This window comes from Ailuropoda melanoleuca, chromosome 10 (genome assembly GCF_002007445.2).
Source record: "Ailuropoda melanoleuca isolate Jingjing chromosome 10, ASM200744v2, whole genome shotgun sequence".
NCBI classification, from domain to species: Eukaryota; Metazoa; Chordata; class Mammalia; order Carnivora; family Ursidae; genus Ailuropoda; species Ailuropoda melanoleuca.
Window position 1 is genome coordinate 37,445,756 of NC_048227.1, and position 17,196 is coordinate 37,462,951.

The 17,196-nt window shown below is 59.6% G+C and overlaps 1 protein-coding gene across 1 annotated transcript in view; it reads right to left on the minus strand.

The window, feature by feature from the left end:
- CRAMP1 (cramped chromatin regulator homolog 1) overlaps positions 1-17,196 on the minus strand; it is a 56,331-nt gene that overhangs the window by 16,763 nt on the left and 22,372 nt on the right. The window contains exons 5-10 of the mRNA XM_034669592.1: positions 16,275-16,358; positions 13,056-13,104; positions 4,293-4,378; positions 3,713-3,836; positions 2,591-2,672; positions 984-2,147 (exon numbers count right to left, since the gene is read on the minus strand). Of these exons, the coding sequence (XP_034525483.1) occupies positions 984-2,147; positions 2,591-2,672; positions 3,713-3,836; positions 4,293-4,378; positions 13,056-13,104; positions 16,275-16,358 (1,589 nt within the window). The remainder of the gene's footprint in view (positions 1-983; positions 2,148-2,590; positions 2,673-3,712; positions 3,837-4,292; positions 4,379-13,055; positions 13,105-16,274; positions 16,359-17,196) is intronic.

Below are 17,196 nucleotides of genomic sequence, written 5' to 3' on the forward strand. Positions count from 1 at the left end.
CAGGGCACCAGCCCCCACAGCACTAAATCTAAAGACCACTGTTCATCCTCGGGCCTCTGCAGTTTCCTCCCAGGTCCCACCACCCCGTGAGAGCCCTCTCCCCCACGGCACTGACTCAGGCACGACCCTGTGCTCTCTACCGAGGGCCCTCTCTGCGGCACAGGCAGCGCAGGGATGCGGCCAGGAAGAGGGTGGAGCCATGCAGGGGGCACACTGCGGGCTTTCTGTCCAGAAGTGGTAGCTGTGCTGTGCAGATGTGACTGGGCACTCATGGGCCTAGGGGGTCCCCACAGCCCATTCTGCCCCCAAGCTCCGCTCCCTTGGCCGCTGCTCTTGAAACTGGTGCCCCCAAGTTCCCACGCACTAAGCCCACACGGCAGCTCAGGAGCCCCTGCTTCAGACTCTGTTCTCTTGAATCCAGGAAAGCCCGCTGGACTTACGCTTGTCGGTGGCATCCTCCACCCCATTTCTGCGGACCAGATGCCCCAGGAGGGAGTCACGGCCCCTCCCCAGGCTGAGGGACCATACCCCACGGAGCCCCCCAAGGAGCCCCAGAGCCCTTCACCCAGGCCCCGGGCGCTGTCCCGGCACCCGGTCTGTCCCCTCCCCACTCCCTCCTCAGAAGCCGTGCCACGTCCTCCCAGGATGTAAGCACAAACGACCCTGCCATTCCCTCTGCTGGAAGCTGCAAGGTTCCTGACTGGTTCCTGGCCACAGCTACGGCACCTACACACGCTGTCCCCTGGCCAGCAGGGGAGGGCTCAGCGTCATCACCAAAACCTGACAAGGAATGGCTTCTCTGGTCACTGTCGTCTTTGGAGCCTCGTGTGAGCCACGTGGGACAAGACCCATGCCTGCCGCGAACCGGAGCCCTCTTGACAAAGCCCAGCCCGAGGAAAGGAGACGTGGCCTGCCCGGTCACCTGGGTCCCTGCCTCCTTCCCCCCCGGGGTGCCCTTGGGCTGTGCCTCGACCCCCGCTCACCAGCCTGGGGTTGACCTCAGTGGAGATGAGCCTCAGCAGGCAGCTGAGGAGGCGCTGCTTGTGGAAGGTGGGGGGCGGGGGGCCGGTGTGGGGGCCCTGGGCCTGCCCGCCAGGGGCCTGGCCCTCAGGGCCCAGCACGGCAAGCCAGTCATACTCCAGCTGCAGCTTGCTCGGCTTGCCCATCATGAGGTAGACTTCGGCCAGCGTAAGGCTTTCAGAGGTCTGCAGGTTCCAGCCCTCCTCGCGGAGCTGCTGGGCCAGCCGGCTGGCAGGGACATCCTTCGGAGGCTTGGCGGCAGGCTGTCCCTGAGGTGGGGGATCCGAGGGGTTCACCTTCTCCTGGGGCTCCTCTGCAGGGGCATCTGCTGAGTCTTTAGTGCAAACATCTGGCTGGAGCCCGGGGCCGGGCTGAGGCTCTGGACCCGGTGGGGCACGCACAGGGGATGGCGCCCCAGCCCGGGCAAGGTCAGCCACCTCCGCGCTGCTTGGGACGCGAGTCTCTGGGGAGGCGCACCCTGAGGGCCGCAAGTCTGCACAGCGGCACTGCTCGGGGATGATGAGGTCCTGACAGGACTTCATGTAGCGTGGGAAGGGGTCAAGGAGGGAGAGCTCATCCTCCAGCTCTGGGAGCTGGCCGCAGGCGCACATCGCATCCCCAGGCTCTCGGGCGGGGCCATCCCTGCCCTCCGCGGGAGTGGCCATGGGGGTCTTCTCAAGCTGTCCCCCGGCATCTTGGAGCCCAGGGGGTAGCCTGTCAGGAGTGTCTAGGCTGCTGAGGCTCGGGGCGGCCCCCTCCCCAGGAGCACTTTCAGGAGAACTCTCTCCGGAGCTCTGTGAGGCATCGGTGGAAGGAGGGGGACGTCCCGGGCCCTTGCCCTCGGCGCTGCCCCGTGGGCATTTCACCTGGCCCCTGGCCGTGCCCTGGCCACTCTGGATGCCCAGGATCTGGGCTGGAGGCAATGTGTGGGTGTCCTTGGAGCTCTGCTTGCACCGGCCACCCTCCTGCCAGTGCACCGTGCAGAAGGCTTTGGAGTGCACAACGCGGGCCACTCCCGGCAGCGGCGTTAACGTGCAGCTCTCTCCCGGAAACAGGTGCAGTGCCACCTTCTCCTGCGACGGCTCCGTGAGCGAGTGCTGCAGCTGCCGGTCCTCGAGTGTCTTCCGCTGAGAGCACAGTCAAGGAGCAGCCACAGGACCAGACCCCGCTGTGCGCCGCTGGGCCGCAGAAAGAGCGCGAGCCGGGCATTTCCTCCTTTACCAAAGGCACACCCAATGGGCACCCTCCCGGTGGGGATGGCAGGCTGGCAGGCGGCCAAGGACACAAGAAGCCTGGGGCCGTGTCCTTCCTTGTTTTACTCAACCTGCTGGCAGTGATGCTCTGCGCGCCCCCCAACCCTGCCACGGAGGCCAGATGGTGGCCACGTGCAGAGAAGACAGTAGGAAGGGGCTTGCACACGAACCCCAGAAGACGCGGGACTGTGGTTTAGTTCCCGTTCTACACCCCCCACGGGGCCCTCTGCACTCTCAGGACGGAGACGTGAGACCGCATCCTCAGGCAGCAGGTGCTGCAGAGTATGGGCGAGGCCGCGTTAGCAGGAAAAGGATACAATCCGCACTTCATGCAGCGCCCACTTCTGTTTCAAGAACTCAATGAGGCTGGAGACCTTCCGGTGGAGCTCCACAATCATCCTACAGAGAAACCACAGGCAGGACAAGGCGCTGTTACACGGGGAGGGAACCTTCTGAGGAATGCGAGGCTGTGGTGGCAAGACGAGATGAGGCCACGGACTGTGAAGGGACATCAAAGGAGGGGCTGGAGGCACGGTGCCCCCGCAGGGCCACTGACTCCTTTTCCTAAAAATTAGCCCTTTAAATTGAGAGAACTACAGATTCATGTGAAACTGTAAGAAAAAAAGAGAGCCCCCATGTGCCCTTTACAGGTCATACTAGATCTCCCCCGGGATACAGACCATGGCACAACCCACCACCCTATTCTATTAGCACACTTTGGGTCCAGGAAGGTGGGCCCCACCAGCCTGAACGCCAAGAGAATTTAAATCCATGTGGAAGCAAGAAGTCCTGACACGGACGAACCGTCAAGCTCGGCGAGCGCCGCGAGCGCGGCCAGACAGCAGACCGCAAGCAGCACCGTTCCCTCTACGAGAACTGTGAACAACCGGCACATCCGACCGGCGGCGGAGGCTGGGGGGTGGGGAGTGAAGGTGTAGTGGGTACAAGACTTTAGGGTAATGACTGTTCTGGAGCCAGATAGCAGGGAAAATCCTACAACGCCGTGTGAAGGTACTCAGTGCCCCGAGTAGGACACCTTAAAATGACTAACAGTTAATTGCAGGTTATAAGAATTTTATCTCAACCAAAAAACAGGTCTAAAGTCTAAATGAAAAACAGTCCGCACTCACAGTGGTGCCCTGTGTCTACGTCAGGCACAGATCTTTAGGGAGGTGGTAAGACAGCAGTGGGAGGGGTCTTGAGGGGGAAGACGAAGGAAAGAATCTGTCGCCATCAACCTGCTAACCAGGACATCTTTTTGTCTCCTGTGCTTGGCCCGAGAGCACCTGCCAGGCATGGAACTCCAGCTCGACACTCCCAGGACCCCCAGGTCTGAGGCTCAGCCGCCATGACAGTGCGTCCCTGCCCCCCTCCCCAATGTGGTATCGGCGCCCTGGGGGAGCCACACCTCTCCCCCGAGATGCCAAAGGCCACATTACCTGAGCCTCGGGTTCTGGGCCAGGCTCTGCACGCGGGCCCAGGCATGGTTGTTCCTTGGCTGCAGCTCAACTGGGACCTTCAGGGGCAGGCGCACTGGCTTCTGGTCCTCTTCGTCGCTCAAGCCTGTGACAAGAAGGGGCCGTGAGAGCCTGGCACACATGAACCTCGTTGCAAAACGCCACGTGCTTGGCTGCACGACTAATAGAACCGACGAGGAGCTCTGGGCAGACAGCCCTGTGAGTGAAAGCAAGGCCAGCAGAGAAGCCCGCAAAGATCCATGCTCTGAAGAAGGGATGCCAACATGGCCACGTGTGCATCTGCAAGCCAGAGCCACGGACCAGGCCAAAAGAGGCCACGCGAGACCTGTTGGTGACACTGGCGAACACTTTGAACAGGCTGTGGCTTCTGAGCTAAACTTGATTTCCTAAGGGGACACACTGCTGTGACCCAGAGTTTCGAGTCCAGGTGCTGCCCCTGGGCAGGAGCGGATGAAACAGACTCAGAGCCACTGGGAGAGAACACCTCTAGCCCGGCCTGCTCATTGCCACAGGGAGCAGCCCCACATCCGTGGTCACCTACCTTCTGGGTCACAGAGCTTCTTCAGCGCACGGCACATGGGTGCCTTGATCCGCAGGTTTCTCCCTTTGTAGCGCACGGTGGTGGCCCTGCAAAGGGTTGTAGGGAACCAGTGAGGCCTCTAACTGAACGGCCGCCCCCCAACTAGCACATACGGAAGGGCCAGTGAGAGCTTGGACAGATGAGGGCCCTGGCTGAGCGTCCTCACGAAGCTCCTGGGGTCCCAGGCCGCTGCACACGGGGAGACCTCACCATGATTCCGGAGGTCCCACTATCTTCCCGCCCATGCCTCCCACTGCAAAGAGGCCACCTGCCGTTCACAGGAGCATGCCCGCCCCCCGGCCTGGAAGGTGGCACAGCACCAGCTATGGTCCATCCCCTGGAAAGCCCACTGTGCAGGAGCCCCGGCAGACGTCACCTGCACGCCCCTCTCTCCTCCTCCTCGGGGTCCCTCGAGAGCAGAAGGTCTGAGCCCTCCTCGAGGCAGCCACTACTGCCAGTCAGCAATGCTCTGTGGTCCCTCTGCCAGCCACAGCAGCAGAGCCCAAGGGACTAGGAGCCATCACAGCCCACAGACACAGGGTGCCCCTCCCTCAAGCTCTCGGAACGGACCTCAGGCAGGCCCCGAATCTGCCACAGCTGGGGAGAACGCTGTGTGAACGCCACCATGGCCAGAACTTAAGTGATGTTAGAATGACACAAACTAAAGAATTTCCCTGTATCTGATGAACAGAACACTAGAAAGAGAGCTCCTTTCAAAAACACACTCGCGAAGCTCTGGATACACTCAAGAAAGGTTGGCTGTGTCAAAACACGACAGTGAAGTCAAGAACTCTGGAACACTGGGGGACCCCAAGGGACTGCTTCGAGCAGGAAGTCAGGAACGGTGCAGCCAGGCTAGCGCTTTGGGTACAAAATCACCGCGGAACCCCGAGAAGTCATAGGAAAAGCTCTGGCCAACTCCCCAGTGGCTAGTGAACAACAGAAATTTATATCCTCTAAAAGGGTCTAGTATATTGCATATTGCTTTTATGACTCTGTTTTAACCCACTTTTTGAATGCTGTGACCCCTCCAGTAGAGAGCTGCTCTGTCCTGGCCATTTTGTTTCTAAGAAAACCTCAGTGAGGGGCGCCTGGGTGGCACAGCGGTGCCTGGGTGGCACAGCGGTTAAGCGTCTGCCTTCGGCTCAGGGCGTGATCCCGGCGTTCCGGGATCGAGCCCCACGTCGGACTCCTCCTGGGAGCCTGCTTCTTCCTCTCCCACTCCCCCTGCTTGTGTTCCCCTCTCTCACTGACTGTCTCTATCTCTGTCAAATAAATCAATAAAATCTTTAAAAAAAAAAAAAAAGAAAAAAAAGAAAACCTCAGTGAAAAAGTTACAGAATGCACGTGGTACGATACCAAGCTTGTGAAAAAAACAATATAATTCTATCTGTACATGTTTAAATTTGCATCAGTATGTTTATGCACATAAATTCCCTTAGAGGGGAATTCAGAGACACACATGACATTTGTGTCCATGGTTACTTCTGGAGGTGAGCGAGGACAGGGTGGCTGGGGTCTCCTTGTGTGAAGGTTGGGGTCTGTACCACTGGACGTTTGTTGAAGACATCACAGGGCTGCAGGAAACATCAGTCTGAAACACCACTGCCTAAAACTGGAGAGCACAGTGCCCACAACAGTCTGCAGTGGGCACCAGCCCCGGGCGCCATCCAAGCCCTGGGCGCGTGCACGTCCTGGAGGAGCCAGCCAGCCTCGGGCCGTCCCAGACACAGCTTCCACCTCTGAGGAGAAAAAGCCGCACACCCCGCCTCCTTGGAAGGGAGATAGCGCTCCCCCTAGACAGTGGATTTCACCGTGGCCCCCGAAGGGCGTTTAGAAGGCCAAGAGGGAGGTGCGATGCGGGGAAGAACTAGGCTGAGGGAGCCCATCTCACAGGATTCCAGCACCAACGCCTCCATGGCAGTGGCCCCTCCACGCACCCACCCGAGTACCGGCTGAGCCCCTTCTGTGCCGGAAATCAGACATGGGCACCATGAGCGGTGCTGAGGTGTAGGCAGGCTGAGCCCAAGAAGCCCGTTCCCCACCACTATGTCAGGCGGCGTGGCTCAGAGGATGGAGTCTGCATGGACGTGTACCTTGCTCTACTGCAAGCAAACACTCGAGACGTTGTCACCCGGACCCCGGGGAAACAGAGGCAGCTAAGTGCTGCGTGGATGTGCGAAAGGTGGACTCGGTCCCAGCAGGTCTCCGGCAACAGCTCTAGGGCTGGGGGGCCTCTCTGCCCATCACTTCTTGTTGTATCTGCACCAAACCAACAACACAGAGCCGGGGGGTGGGGGGAGCCCAGGCCGCACCACGGGGCACCTGTGTTTGCGATAATTACATTTACCGTTAAACTGCTCTTTTGTGACTTCCTTTTTTTGGGTTTTTTTTTTTTTTAAGTGAAATTGAGCAGCCCCTTTTGTATGACCAGAAAACATCCTGAGATCACAATCCCTTTTCTTTTCTCTCAAATGGAAGTCCTATGAGTGTCCTGAGGCTAGAGCCTGCCGAGGGAAAGCCCTGCTCACACTTACGGAGAGAAGGCCTCGTGGGCGTGGCCACAGTCCCGGATGTGGTCCGTGCCCCCTGTCCTCAAGCCCGCCCTGGAGCTGAGCCGTGGCAGGACCACCAGGCCAGGTGCCCCCAGCGCACACAGAAGGCTCACACTTTGACCTCTAACCGAGGGTCACACAGAGGACTCCACGCAACACCCCCCCACTATTGCTGCTTTGACAAAATAGGCAACAGGCTAGTTCCTCTATGTGCATGGGAGTCTGGCTTTCCTTTCTGCTATGAGATTTCTTTTTTCCTTTCTGCGAAGTCACGTGACGAGCCCAGTAAGCATGTGCTAACTCTGTGCTTCTGGCCTGTGACCGTCACAGTGAGAGGTGACCTCAGGGCTCCCCTCGGTCTGTCTGCTCCTGAGTCCCACAGCTCTACAACAAAAGGAGTTCACAGTTCACGGAGAAAGGTCTGCATGAGAAGGACGGACGGGACGTCAGCTCGGTCGGTACTCCACGGCCTTAAATAAAGGAGCCGTCTTCCACGGGCACTGCACTGACTCCCCCCCCCCGCCTCACGTTTATGGGCCACTGGCTGTGCTGCTGGAAACCCAGACACACCCGTCAGTGGAACAGGAGGGAAACCCGGGGACGGAGGCACACAGCACAGCCCGCTGGCTTCACACGCGGGTGCAGAAGCAGCAGCGGACGAAGGACAGTGCTTTCAACAGATGCCCACAGGCCACAAAAGGGAACCGCAGCATGCACTGCTCATCGTAGATCCCAGACGGAAATAGCAAACCCTGAACTTGCACAAGGAGACGCGGAACAGCACCGTGACTGCGAGCTAACAGTTCCCGGAGCTGACGCTGAAGCACGGCCCGTGAAGGCAGACGGCAGATGAGGCCCCAGCAGGACTGAGCACCTCCACCCAGCGACAGGCACTAGGAAAGCGGGACAAGCCAGAGACCAGGAGGAAACGCTGACAATCACCTCTCCGACAAAAGCCTTGTGTCTACAGCACAAGAACGTTCTCAACTCAGCGATAAGGGAACAGGCACACGATCTGAGCAGGCTGGTCACCAGAGACAGACAAATGGGCGACAAGCACAAGAAAGATGCTCAGTGTGGCCAGTCACCAGGGAAGTGCAGACCGACACCACCAGGAGATACCACTTCCCACCCACAAGGGCGGCTCAAAACAGAATAAGCGGCCAGGGTGGAGAGTGTGGGCAGTGACTGGGACTCTCCCTGGAAAGCCACAGGCAGCTCGCTATGAAGCTGATACACGCTCACCTGCAGATCTGGCCGGGTGACACGGAACGAACACCTGGAGGCGAAGGTTTAGAGCGGCTCCTTCCGTGAACTGCCTGTGCTCCTCCCTGGGGGCCGGATACACAGACACGGAAGGACTGCAGCAAGGACGCTACCCTGCAGGACGAGGCATGAGCTACAGACCCCAGGGACAGATCTCACGTGTACAGCACTATGCAGAAGTCGCCAATCTCAGGAGGACACACACAGTGTGACCCACGAGGACGGCATTCTGGGAGAGGCAGGGTGTGCAGAGCAGCAGGGGGGCTGCCGCGGCTGGGCGTGGGCAGGGCCTGAGAAGGGGCAGCACGAGGGAGTCTGGGGGTGACGGGACAGCCATATCTGCATCACGCACCTCCTCAAATTCGGAACAGGAAGCAAAAGGCCATGTGTAAAGGCTGTCTGCTGGGTGATGCCCTATGGGTGACATTCTGGAAAAGGCATGTATGCAGAGAGTGCTGGGGAGGAGGGAACGAGTCGGGATAGCACGGGGACTCCCAGGGCAGGGACACTACCCTGCAGGAGCCTGTAACAGCAGACACAGGACACTGTTCTACCGTCGTTCATGTTTTCTCCTGCCGTGCACACGTATGTGCTGAAAGCACTGCTCAAAACCCGCTGATGGAGAGCGGCCCGTACCACGGACCCCAGACAAGCCCACGGTCGAGCAGGGGAGAGAGGGAAGTTAAAGCACAACATGGCACGCACACGCGCGCACATGGGACCGCCCTCTGCGACCACCCAGAAGTGGTGCGCGGGAGCACGAACTCTGGCGGCTCCTCCAGCAGTGAATCCAGGTGAAGGGAGACAGCGGCTGATAACTGCTGTTTCAGCCTTTCTGACACTCGAACTTTTCCATGATTAACTTTTCTAAAAGACTGAGAAAGTGGCTATCTCGCTTCGCGGACACAGACGAGTTCCGTCAAAGCAGACACAGGAGCTGGCAGCACATGGCGTCCCCGTGCTTCTCCGCCTAGGATCTGTGAAGGGCTCCCTGGAGACCCCGACTGGCCAAGCCCCGGTGCCCAGCCCCCAGCCCCACCGGAGCTACGGCCTAGTGCGGGGCCTGACAGGTAAGTGCCCACAGCACCGGAGAGAGCGCCGGGCTGCCCAGTCACACGTGAAGGACACATGACATGCAGACTCCATGGAGGCTCAGGGCCGGGGGACGAGGAAGGGACCGACACCCGGGGAAGGGAGAGACTGTCCCAGGCGGGGCAGTGGACGGCAACGGCAGTCAGAAACCCTAGTCCCAGCGGGGCGTGCAGCCTGCCACATGGCTGCATCTTGGTGGCTCTCCCGAGCCCCCCCCCCCCATGACAGACAGGATGGGGCCTGGAGGAAGGAGCAGAGAAGCCGGAGCCAAGGGCACCTGGCCTCTGTGCAGGAGACTCCTCGAGCCCAGGGCCTCACGAGCTCTGTGCTGGAGCCGGCTCCTAACTGTCCCTGACCCCTGCAGTCTCAGGGCCAGCACTGGGCGGGGGGGGGCTCCCTCAACCCACAACCCTCCAAGGGCTCCGACACAATTTTGCCACCCAGCAACGACAGCATCCACTCATCATGAGGCCCCAAGACTTAAGCCACAAGTGTTATATTTCTGCTGCCAGAAACAGAGATAAATGCATTTTCATAAATAAAGCCCCACAGGGCAAACGTGGTCACAGCAGCTTAAAGCTAATAAAAAAAGAATACCCCCCCACAGCATGGAACTTCCCTCCTGTAACAGGACAAAAGCACACTTGTGAGATACTCAAGTAACGGAAGACAGGTGTGAAGAACAGGGGTGCCCCACACGCCTGCTACCACGCAGACAGCCCTGGTGTGAGGTGGGAGCTACGCACTGAGCCCTGCTGCGGCCACGCGGCCACACGCACGCACACCGTCTCACTTCCAAAAATAAGAACAGAGCACCCACACCCCGCCAGGAACCGGGCTTCTCTCTGTGCCGCCCCTCGCCAGCATGAGTAATGCTGGGATGTACACCTTTACAAGGGCGCCTCACCATTGGCCTAATGGCTTCCCAGAAGTGGGACCGTGGGGTCAGAGGCCGCGCACACTTACAGAGGGTGAGTTACACACTTACACTGCACTCCCGCTGTTTGCAAACACCTCTGCGGACAATGCTCTGAGACCTCTCCACCCACAGTTGTGAAAAACGATTACCACTTCTGCGTGCCCTCCTCCTTACCCTGAGCCACGCGGGTGGCACAAATGGTAACACTTATTCCCCTTCTTGATCGGGGGGGTCTGGGGAGCAGGCACACAGGCCCTGTGAGCTCTCCCACAAGGCTGTCACACTCCGGGGCAGCCAGGGAAGGAACTGCGATGTGACTCTGGCTGCAACCCCACGGTTGCGGGTTCCTGTCCAGAGAAAAGACGCCTCCCCACGCTCTCGACCTGGCCGCCCACTGCCGGCCTCGACTCTGATGCCGTAGGGCTGAGGTCACGTCTGCCTGGCGCCTTCCTATGTCCCTACGCGGCCCTCTTCCGAAGTCCCTGTGCGCAGCCCGCCGCTGAGGGAGAGAGGAGTTATGCTCCCCTCCTTGCAGGCCGGGCATCTACACAAACTGTGGGGAATGCGGCCCGGGAACGTTCTCTCTCACCCTCCACGTAGTCACCCAACCACTGCTCCTATCGTACCCCAATACCACGGTACTAAATATTCAAAGCAAGCAGGAGGCGTAGGCGCTCCTCCTGGATCCTTGCTTTTTCAGAACCACCCTAATGGTCACGTCGCCTCCGGGCTTTACTGTGATGGCTCCTCGCTGAGACCACGGGGACTCAGCGCTGTGTGGGAGCTTACTCATCCCTTTGACCCCCAGCTCAGGGCCTCTCCAATCTCCAGCAGCCCCTACAGCCGACCCTCAGGCCACTTTCACACTTATCAACACGCCTTCCCCACACTGGCTCAACTGGGAGGCAGACCCACACGTCCTTCCAGAAACCCAGGAGGCCACCTCCTCTCTGTGCTGCCTCTTGCAACGAGACTAACACAAAGCCAAGCAAACTCACGGTTTTTCCATCATACCAGTCCCTGACGTCCTTGAACACAAAGAACCAGGAATATGGGTTCAGCCAACAAGTTTGGGGCAAGTGAAATAAAAGGGGAAGGAGACTCCCCCAAATTGCATCCAGGGAGAGCGCTCTGCCTCATGGGGCCGCTCTCCCGCTGGCGGGGCAGATGCGAATGCCAGAATCCACTTCCGCCTAGGACCCTCTGCCTTCTCTATGAAGTTTCCCCAGAGAGCCCACAAACTCGGCGTCTACCCAAAAGCCGCAGGCCCTGTGTGAGGGTGGGAAGAAGGCAAGACGCCGAGGCTGCAACAGGTGAAAGGGGGGGTGGGTGCGGTGACAAGAGGTCACTTGCTCTTCAGCCTGTCCACACACCTCCAGGAGGCTCCACATGCCCAAAGACACCAGTGGCGAAGGCTGCCTGGGGCGAATCACTGCTCTTTTCACATAGCACTGATACACGCATCCTAGTTACTACCACACCTGGTTCCAAACGGGGGCCGTTCACAGAAATAAACCCCCGGGAACCCAACAGGAGCACGTGTAAGGAAAGACGCTGAGCCGAAGCCAGAACAGAAACCACACAGCCAGCCCCAGCTGTCGGTAGCTCACAGCTGAGGGCCGGGGGCGTGTGGGCCATCCAGCACCAGGCTGAGGGAGAAAAGTGACCAGAGCTGCAAGAAGGCCACGTCCTGCAGATGCAGAAGCCAGTGAAGACTTTCGGGGGACAACTAGCCTTCGACCAGGAGGGGCCCGGGGGAGGGGAGGGGGGAGGTGGGTCCATCTAAGACAAGCTACTGAGATCTAGGGGAAGTATATGAGCTCCGGTGGGGCGAGCGGGAGGGACGTGGCAGCCGTCAATGAGGGCCACGCTGGGGGGGAAGGCTTCCGGGCAGTGCAGCAGCGTGGCCGGGGGACCAGCTAAAGCAGCTATGAGAGGCAGAGGGCTGATGGGGGAGAGGACCAAGAGGTGGCCAAGAGGGACCCTGAGAGTGTGAGGTCGGGGGGCCGTCCCAGGAAGAGCTGCTAGAGGCTTCCAGCTGGGACACAGGAGAGGTCTATGACATCACGGGATTTATAAATTGAGGCGCAGAAATGGGGGACAAGTTAGATCTGGGATCCCTCACCCAGAAAAGGTAACAGAGGCCCTGGGGAGCGTTCACACAGCCCAAGGGGAGCACAGAAGGGCGGGAAGCTAAGTGCAGCATTAGGACGGTCCCAAGAGGGGTGTGGGAAGAGAAGAGCGGCTGGTTACGGGGCTGGAGAGCCGCCCAGAATTAGACACCTGGCAGGAGGTCGGGGACCAACTAGTGAGGCTGACAGAGCAAAGGAGGCCTCAAAGGCCAACTGAAATGGGGGCCAGCGGGCGAACCAAAGCTCCACTGGGATGATGGAAGAATGGGGCACGAGGCAGCCTCCACATGCCACCTCTGCCGCAGAAACGGTCACTGTGATGTGGGCGGAGCAAGCGGAAGAGCCTTGAGGGCAGACAGCGTCAGACCCAGCCTCGCCTCAAGGGGCGCAGAGCCTCGGCGGGCGCAGCGCAGGAACGGGACCAGAAGGGCACCAGGAAGGTGGGAGCGAGGGCCCGTTCTGCCAGAGGAGAAGGCACTCCCAGCCTGCACGCAGGTGGGGACGGGGCGGGAACGTGAGGCGCTGTCAGTGCTGCCATCCCACCAGGGGACCCGCGGGAAAGACGGGAGCAGCTCAGGCGCAGTTCCCCTGCCCCCCCAGGGCTCTGGGCGGCGATCCGCTTGAACCCTGGGGAGGTCGGCACCTTATGGACCTCAGTGAGAAAAGGGAATAAAACCACGAGCCTCCAGTGCTGGGCTTCAGAGAAGCCCGCGAGTGTCCCAAGGCAACAGCAGCACTCCACATGGCAAGCCCCACTTACCCGGCCTGGATGAGCTCATTCAGCTTCGTCGCATTCTTGTCGTCCATACCTTTAAATGGAAAAGCAGATAAACGTGACCACGAAGCTCTCAGGAACAGAATCGCTATCAGATAACGAGCTTCGACGTAGGAAGCAGGCGTTCCAGCTCCCTCCGTTACAGAAGATCCACGGTCTTCCAGAGCACAACCTCTCAATTAGCGGCAGCTCTCCCGCAAAGCCTGGGCTGAGGGCGCTGTCCCCACCTATGCGTCCTCTCCATTCACCCAGACTTTCTCAGGGGAACCACTACCTGCCTCCGCAGAGCTGATCCCTCCCCCCCAGACCCCCACCACCCCGAGCCCACCCCTCCCTCACCGCAGAGCTCAGAGACTCTCCTCAGGGTCACCAGCATGCATGCTTCTCCTGCTGGGCTCAGGGTATTTGTGGGCCTGCCGAGGTCTGCTCTGGATCCCCGGGCTCCCAGGGTGGGGGAAGAACAAACCAAGACCCTGTGTGTTCACTAGTGCAGACTCCACGTTCCTCTGCCCCCTCCCAGGGTTGTTGCTATCCTCAAGATGCGCGAGGAAAAAAAACTCGGATGTCCAAGAAAGTTGAGTAACCTCGTAGGTGTGGGTGTTTGGGGGTCATCGCAAAATTCTTTAAAATCTTCTATACTTTTGGGAGAAGAAACGACAAGCCACAAACAGAGCCAGGCCGCAAACCAAGACAAGGACAAAATCCTTAAAGCAGAAAAGTAATGCATTCCTTCCACGGCCAACGGCCTCTGCCCAGAAACTGTGCAGGCCAGAGACGGGGGAACATCTTTAGAGAAGAAAAAAACTGTCAAATCAGAGCTCTACATCCCGCAAAAACACCTTTCTAGAATGAAGACACCATACAGCTTTACAGACGAACAACCACAGAGAGACTTTGTGGCCACACGTGACACGTGTGACGAGAAACAGCAAGGCAAGTCCCGCAGGCTGCAGGGGAGCGGTCCAGACAGAGAAGGGCCTCGGACAGAAGGGGAAGAGGCAGGCGCACAGCCTCGCTCGCTGACCGGGGACCTGGCGCGGCCCTGCCCCAGAGGTGCACGTGTCACAGCACGTGCAGTGAGAAGCGCGGCAGGGATTCCCACAGGAAGGCAGGGTCTGCGGGGCCAAGCGTGGAGCCCGGAGGCCAGCCTGTCCTGGGGGTCCGTGGGCATATGTGAGCAGAGATCAAAGGGTAAGCAGAAAGTAACGGGCAAAAGGGGAGGGAAGAGCCTGTCGGTCCTGCGCCTGGCCAGCTGGACAGACAGACAGAAGGCCGGGGAGGTGGAGACACTGCTCCTAGAGGGTTAGGGTCACGCGACGGGCACCATCCAAGGAACCAGCCTTCAGAGAAAAGCCACCCGAACACACAGGTGAGGACTGGAGACGGCTGGTGTCTCCCCACACCCCGTCTCACCACCAGGCAGCTGCAGCTGGAGGAACAAGCTCTGAGTCTAAGAGTCCTGGGGACAAACCTGCCACCAAACGGCCAAGGAGGCTTATACGGACACTTGTTCTCATTAGCACAGAGCCTCCTCAGCTCCGGGGACACGACCTGGCGCAGCAGCGGCCCTGATGCTGGACTCACAGAGCATGTGTCCAAGTTGCAGCGACACAGCAGACACTCGATGTCCACCATTTCAGGACTCACATGTGTCTAGAGACCTCGTTAGGAAGAGCATGCCGGACCACAGTTTCTGCACGGCCCAGAAAAGGCTACCCACAAGCAGTCGCGAAAGGCTGCAGCACACATGGCACCCTGCAGGAGGGTGCGCCTCGATGCTCGTCCCTTCCCTACAAAGATTCACAACATGACACAGCAGTGTTCCAGTGAGTGGATCCATGGGTGAGGAGCAGGCGGGGCTCAGGTGGAGAAGCCCCACGGGGGTGGAGGGCTTGGAGGCAGCTTCGGGCACTAAGAGTTCAGGTGGGGCCTCAGGGGTGTGTGCACGTGACGTGCGGCTGCACCAAGAGGGACCAGGGAGAGGTCACCCGCAGGATGGGGTCAGCTGAGCTGCACGGTGGCAGGAAGAGGGGCAGAGGTCCAAGCACAGAGGCCCCCGGGGCTGGGGTGCCAGCACTGCCCCAGGTGCGACGGCAAGCCACCCAAGGTTAGGGAGCCAGGCCAGCCTCGAAAGGACTCAGAAGGGCTGGGGGAGCACGGGCTGAGATCTGGACGTGGCAGGGACACAGGAGGGGCCATCACAGCAGTGGCTGAGAGCAGCTGATGCCCCACACTGCACCACGCCCGGGAGCGCTCCAGGACAAGCCAGTGGGTGGCAAAGAAGTGCTCAGACCACAGGGAGGACAGGTTCAGGGAGCCAGGCTGCCTGTCCGATTCTTGCCTGTTTCTAGGCCGGTGTGTGCAGAGCAGTGCACGAACCACAAACACCCATCCTCCCCGTCCCTCTGCTATTTCCACATCCCGCCCCCAACCCCTCTGAGCGGGGGTGTGCTGGGTGACCAGGGAAGAGATGGCTCACGAGCCTCTCGCATGGTCTCACTGGGTCTCTGCAGTGGCCCCGTGGGTGAGCACCCTTCCGCTGTGGGAGGGTGGCCAGTCGCACCTGTAGAGACAAGGATGCCCCTTGTCACACGGGGAGGAGAGATAGGCCACTGGGTGCTCAGGGCCCCTGGAAGGCCAGAGCACCCCTACGTCTAATAGGAACCCGGTTATAAGGAGACAAGCAGAGGGACATATGGGAAGGGGCCTGGACCCTTCCAAGTACCAGCATCATGTAAGACCAAAGGCGAGGGGGCCACAGGTACAGGCAGGATCACAGCCCCAACCGGCGCCCCAACTGGCCTGACTGGCCTGCGTATTGGGTGTGCTGGGAACACAGGCAGGGACTCAGTAAGACTGCAGTGCCTGTCTGATAACAGGATGGGGGCGGGTAGGACAACGTCCCTGAGCTCAAGGGACACAGGATGAAGCGTCAGGGCCCTGCTAGGGTGCCGAGCAAGAGAAAGTGCGCGTGGCGTGACATGACCGGTGTCAACAACACATAAGTCTAAGTGAAGGTGCAGGTACATGGAGGCCGGGGTGCTCTTCAACCCACCGCACCCCGGACTGTCTTCAAGATTTGAGTCGGAGGAAAAACAGCCCTGGCGTCACAGATCCCATGGTGACAGGAGAGCAGGCCCTGCCGGGAGGGCCCACAAGGACACAGGAGTGTCACTCCCAAAGCCGCGAGCACCCCATACTCACAGCCCCCGACCTTCTTCCGCAGCTCGCCGTAGCAGATCAGACCATACAGCTCCTGGGACGACTTCTTCAGCCCACGGGAGAACACTGAAAGATGAAGACAGGAGAGAGCCTTACAACGGGGAGACACGCAAGCCACGTTCGGCCAGCTCACAGCACAGGACCGGCATGGGGGACGTTAACACCACTCAGCTCACAGTTTTGATCACAGCACGCTGGTCCCCCCCCCCCACCGGAGGAAACAGAGGGAGGTGTCCACAGGAACATGGGGCTGCTTTTTAAATTTTCGAAATAATTAGACAAAGAAACTGGGGCAGGGCTAGGAATGAGTCCTCACAGGCAGAGTGGTGTCCCCCGGAATGAGAGACTGGGGCATCAGTGTGGCCAGCTTCCACGAAGGCACAGGAGCCGGGGTGAGACCATCTGTCTCTGCACACACAGGGCCCCGGGACCGAGGAAGTGGACGTGTCGCGCCATCTCTGGTCACTGACCAAATGCCCGGGGCTGGGGGCCAGACGGAGGAGAACTGCAGCCCCAACCATTGCCAAGTACCGATACCCACTCTCCTCCTTCTGAGCAACACACCCACTTTGTTTGGGAAGCAACGCATCCACGCACGTCCCCGCCTGCCCTGCGGCTAGACAGGGCCACACCACTAAGTCCTGGCCTTTGGTGTGAGCTCCCGAAATGACTGAAGGCTGACTCAGGACGAATGTGTCCCTTTGGCCCACCCTTCTTCCCTGCACACCTGCTGCCTGGAGCTGTCCTGGACTCGAGCAACATGCCGGGGATGGCAGAACAGAAAGAGGGTAGACCACATCCCCGATGGCTGCCCCGGACCACCTACCTGCAGTCTTTGACAGGAAAGAACATATCCTTCTGTGCTGAACACAGCACCACTTTGAGTTCCATGTTACCCGAAGCC